We start from the raw sequence: 6,000 nt of genomic DNA, 5'->3' as shown, positions 1-6,000 counted from the left end.
ACGATCTTTAAATTGTATGAGTATAGTGCCTCTAAAATCGGGTACCATACTTACCAATATTTGATGATTTCATATTTTATCCCAAAAACAACAAATAAAGCCAAATCATTTCCTCAATCAGACCATCCAGCCTAATATTATAGAACTCATGCATTATTTTTTTGTCATATTGCTCAAAAAATCTCCATTTATCATATTCCCAAATATTTAAAATCCAACCGAATCAACTAACACATTCCAAAAATACATACATCAAAATACCCAAATCAAAACCCCTAAATTATAGTACAGTGCAACTAATTCAATTTAAACAATGCAACTCTTTATTCCAACAAACTCAATCAAAATACCAAATCACATATTCATAAATAACTAAAACAAAAAACTCATAACACACAGTACATTCCACACTAAGAACCACAACACATGCACGGGGGGAGACACAGAAAGAAATGCAAACTCCCTTAAACACAGAACCAGAGACAGAGAGATAGAGAGACAAAGAAATACCTCGACAAAAATATGCAAACTCCCTTCACCACCTCAACCTCCACACCTGAGACAAAATGAAACTATTAAGTACACGAAAATGGAAAAACACCACATTCCCTTCAAAAATATATTTTTTTTTCTGTCAATAAGAAAATGTATGTAAAGTATAACGGAGTAATGTATAACTCACCGTCGACACCCCCCTCTAACAACTCCAACAATGGCACTTCGAGTAATGTACACCACAGTCACCACAATGTACAATATGGTTTTTACTACCTCAAACGAAAATAGAAAATGGAAAAACAAAATGGAAAATGAAAAGAAAATGGAAGAGGAAGAACTTTGCCCTAGCAGAGACGAAAATGGAAAAACGAATGATAAATAGAACAATGAAAGAAAATGAAAGTGAAGAAGTGGAGGAGTGGAGGAGTACGACGGTTGATTGGACAAGATTGATGGATAGATGTCACTTTTCACTTTTCCATTTTTAATAAATTTAAATTTCAAAAAAAGTAACCGGTAGCCATTTTTTGATACCTAATTACCCCTACATAAACCCCTACATGAACCCCAACCGTTGGATCAAATTAACTACCCATCCAACGGTTACAGTACATCACGGATTGAAATCCGTGTCCGTACAGTAACGGGACGAAATCCGGTCCCTATATATTAATTGTCAATATGAAAATATGAAATGATACTCATCATGAATTAATGTTCCACGTGAAACACAGCCAAATCTCTCTATCCACAAGAACTGTCTTGTCTTGGTTTACCTAAATATCTTTATCATTTATTTAGAGTCGTCCACTCCATCTCCATAAATATATATATATATATAGATATAGTTTTTATACAAGTATGTATGCGGGTCCTCAAAATCAGCATAGTTTTGATTTGAGCCACATCTCACGCCGCCCATCATGATATGGTATGGATTATCATGAAGCTTAGCTAGCTATACCATTTCCTTTTGTACGTAGCTGGGAACCAACAATTTGGTGGGTGGGAAGTGGAACTATCTTTACACATTTTTCACTATGTCTCTACCCTATTTATTCTATGTGGGACATTGCTAATCAATCTTGAACCGTATCATAGTGGACATGGTTCTGTTACCATGTTAACAATTATGGGATTCCATCTCAAAACCAATTGACAATGAGTGGAGTAGCTCATATTCTTATATATGGCTTAATTCTCTACCATTTATTCCATGTGAGACAATGTCCACAATACACTACGTCACCTTTTATTTTATGAGTTCATAATTAAGCTTATATTTTATTGTGTGCATTTCATGATTGTAAAGTGCTTTCCGAGGAATTAAAGAATATATATGAAATTAATATGCAATAGGTTATTTGAGGGTGGTATATATGTGGTCGATCAAATATGATTTATTGCAAATGTATGTCTTACGTACGGAGCCAAATTCCCTGTCCCATATCCTTGTCCCAATATATGTCCCAACCAATTATATTATGACAACTCATTTAATTTGCCACATAAGCATTTAACAGACTTTACAATCCTATTAACTGTACTGTTAAATATATTCTTCAATCTCTCTTATATCTACATACATCCAATCCTACTAGCTGCATTAGTCTATCATAAAATGATAAAATGATAGTCAAAAAGTTTTCTTTCTTTCACGTCTATGACATGAGTTTGACATAACCACTATTGAGTACAATACTCTTAGTCTATACCATGTATACCATAGTCAAAAAGTTACAAGGAATGAAATCATACCTTCATTATATTACTTGTTTCCACAGCCACAAAATTTGATAAAAAAAAAAGAGTTCGTGAATTCAATAAAAGAAAATGGTGACTATGAAGCAACAAAATTTATTTATGCTAAAAACTTCATAATTTAATAATTTAGAAATTTAATGTCTCAAAATGCAAAGACTCAATTCACCACTGTGGCTCTTTCTAAAAAAAAAAATTCACTACTGTGGCTTTTGAAAATGATTGCCCATAGCATAATATTAAAAATAGTTGCTAGTAAATCTTTTAAATGTGGTAGGAGTTGATATAGCCTGCAAAAACAAAATTATACTAAATAAATTTTCAAGTTTAATAAAATTAAAAATAAACACTACATATAAATATATATATTTATATATAATTACATACCTGCTGTAATAGTTCAACCATACTCGTTGTTTCATTCATATCTTCATAACCATCAAAATTATAAGTGTATGGTATAACCTGCAATTAATAGTTTTAAATATAATTATTATTGAAATAATTATTTAAAAATAAGTTTGATAAACAAAACATAGAATAAATAGCAAATAAAACAGAATATAGTTACTTCTTTTTGCTGGAATGAAACTATATTTGCTGATGAAGATGGCATATTATCTTGAAAAGAATTATTAGTAGACAAAAAAGGTATTCCAATTCTGCTATGGCTTTGATCATTTGCTTTTTCTTTATGAAAATCCTGCAACATAATGATAAAAGCATGCACACTTATAACTTATATAGGAGAAAGACTATGAAACAGTTAGAAATTACAATATATAAAACTAAGTAAATATTACCTTTTGTGATGGAGAATCTTCATGGACAATCTTTTTCTTACTTTTTGCTCTCTCAAGTGCACCTTTAAGTCTTCTAGATCCCACATGAGCTTTCCTTTTAGTCTTGAACCCTTTAATTTTATCACCCGTTTCGTTACTTGTTTTATTTTCAATGTCATTATGTATGGTAGTAGAAGTCGATATCTCTTTCCCCTGAGCTACATCACTTGCATCCAAATCTATAAAAATCTTAGTAAACGCGGAAACAACAATATTGTATGCTTTTTCATCTTCGGCGGCTTTTGTTGCAAGTTGAGTTTGCATTCTACAAATTTCTTTGTAACGTTTTGCCATGTTTGCTTTTGCATCCTCAGTAGACACACTCTTGCAATTCATAGTTGTGGAAAATCCAGTTTTTGAATGCATTGTCCACCTCTTTAAAATATATTCACAAGGAATTTTTTTGACATTCCTAGACGAATATACTTTTAAAATATGTGCGCATAAAATTCCTGCAAAATCAAATTTCTTACAGCTACATGTCACTGTATTATCAAAAGAATTATATGTAACAGTGTGCTCAAAAATCTTTCCATGAGGAATCACTGTATACTTTGCCACTGTTCCAACCTCACCTTGAATATTTATAGCACAATCGTAGGCATTGCACAATTCTTTCTCAAACATTCTGAATACAGCTGGAGTGTAAATAATTGAAGCATGCTTCAAAATTTCTACTGGTAAAGACAATGACAATGAAGTTTGAGTTGCTTTAAAATCAGCCTTCAACTCATCATATCGACGATCCTCAACTAATCTTTGAAAATGTTGAAAAAATCTTGGTATTTCATGCTTGTAGCTAACATAATTCTTAATTACATTATTCATACTTTCACTTCGTTGAGTAGTTGTCATGTCTGCGCAAAATGTCTCTCTCCCATATACCAATGCCCATTTTTCTCTCAAATTAAACATTTTTTTAAGCCATTTATTGTCTCTAAGATCATATTTCTCAAGCATACTATTCCAAGCTTCAATGAATTCATCCTTCTCATCATAATCATAAATACAACTACTGAAATCTTTTGTAAACTGTCGAAATTTTTCAAAAACCCCACTAAGATTTTTTGCAGCATTCTGATATATATGCCAAATGCATAAACGATGAGTTGTTTCTGGCCATTGAGACTCTAGAGCTTTTTCCATTGCCGCATCTTGGTCAGTAAGAATAGTCTTTGGCTTTTTCCCTGACATTGTTTTAGCAAAAGTGTCAAATAACCAAGCAAATGTTTCAGCAGTTTCATCATATAACAATGCAGCTCCAAAGATAATAGATTGCTTGTGATGATTCACACCAACAAACATTGCAAATGGTCGACACTCTTTATTTTTCTTGTAAGTTGTGTCAAAGGAAACAACATCACCAAAATAGAAATAATCCGCCATCATTCTTCCATCTGCCCAAAAGATATTAGTTATCATGTCATCTTCATCAGCTTGTATGGCACTAACAAAAGCAGGGTCTTCTAATTGCATCCTTTGAAGATATTCTAGAATACCACCGGTATCTCCCAATCTCATTTGAATTGTTCGTTTGCTTTGCAAATAATTTCGACAATCAACAATAGTATATCCAAGGTTCTCACGCCCACCAACTCGCCTAGCCATTAAATCATAACTCGCCTTAGGCGTAATTCCTGAGATGTCAGCTAAATCAATTTCAGCTGCTTGGGCTAGAGTCAATCTTCTTTGAGATCTATGTAAATGACTTTTGCTAGGACTTGATGTAACATGTGTATGTTCCATAACAAAATCAACCACACGATATCTACTATTTTGATGAGAATTAATTTTCATTCTTGCCAAACAACCAAATCTCGTTTCAGCACGATGAGATTTTACTGTAGCATCTCGTTTATCTTTTTCTCGATGACCTTCACATGAGCAGCAAAATATTCTATCTGTTATCCGTCCATCTAAATCTTTATGCATTTTGCTTCTTCTAATACTAAAACCTATTTTATAGGCATAAGCATTATAAAAATCGTAAGCTTCCCCTTCAGTAATAAATTCCATACCAATCTTTGGTATTGCCTCATCCTCAATTTTAGAATGAAGAGATTTTATATCAATATTTGAAGACAATATTCCATCTTCACTTTCAAAATTTATTTTCCGACGTGATTGTAAATCTTCACCCACTAAATTAGTTGAGTCCATCATCTTCAATAATTATAAAAAAAAAAATTATATAGCAAACAAAACAATATTATAGATTATAGAATATATAACATTATTTTTATAATTTAAAATTCTAATTTTATTAGAAAACATTATATCATTAAACCTATATCACAAATTGAGGAAAATAATTATTTTTCTACAAAAGTTTAATCACCAAATCAAATATTATAAATTTCAGTATATATTATATATATATATATCTATTGATGAAAAGATTTAAACCTTATTAGTTAAAGGATATATGATATAGATTCTACTAATATTATATCCATGTTGGTTTTTATAATTAAAAAAATGAAACAAAATATAAAATACAGAGTATATATAAATTACTAACCTTGTACAGTAGGAAAATCTTGTGTGAAGAAGAGCTACAAAAATTGATAGAGAAAGAGCCAAAATGGAATGTGGAGAAGAGTTTTTCTGAGAAAAATAAAATGAAAAACTTAATGGAGTTTTTTGAGTAATAGATGAAAAAGGGAAACTGAATTTGAAAAGTTTTTTTTAAAATAATAATATTAATTCATTTAATTAATTGTAATGGAGAATTAATGCTGGAGAGAGAGGAATACTAACAGGAATACTAACGGTGTTACTATATTTGTAGAATTATAAAGTCTGTTAAATACTTATGTGGCAAATTAAATGAGTTGCTATAATATAATTGGTTGGGACATATATTGGGACAGGGATATGGGACAGGGAATTTGGCTCC

General features: G+C 31.3%; 1 protein-coding gene across 1 annotated transcript; it reads right to left on the bottom strand.

Moving 5' to 3' along the window:
- Positions 1–2,498: 2,498 nt before the first annotated feature.
- LOC133035949 (protein FAR1-RELATED SEQUENCE 5-like) lies at positions 2,499–5,261 on the bottom strand. Its single transcript, XM_061112399.1, has 4 exons — positions 3,063–5,261; positions 2,831–2,962; positions 2,647–2,724; positions 2,499–2,549 (listed from the first exon to the last, which is right to left on the bottom strand). The coding sequence occupies exons 1-4, from the start codon at positions 5,259–5,261 to the stop codon at positions 2,499–2,501; spliced, it is 2,460 nt and encodes an 819-aa protein (XP_060968382.1).
- Between the last annotated feature and the right edge of the window lie 739 nt (positions 5,262–6,000).

This window comes from Cannabis sativa, chromosome 3, assembly GCF_029168945.1.
Source record: "Cannabis sativa cultivar Pink pepper isolate KNU-18-1 chromosome 3, ASM2916894v1, whole genome shotgun sequence".
Taxonomy (NCBI): Eukaryota; Viridiplantae; Streptophyta; class Magnoliopsida; order Rosales; family Cannabaceae; genus Cannabis; species Cannabis sativa.
This window is presented reverse-complemented; position numbering and strand designations above follow the sequence as displayed.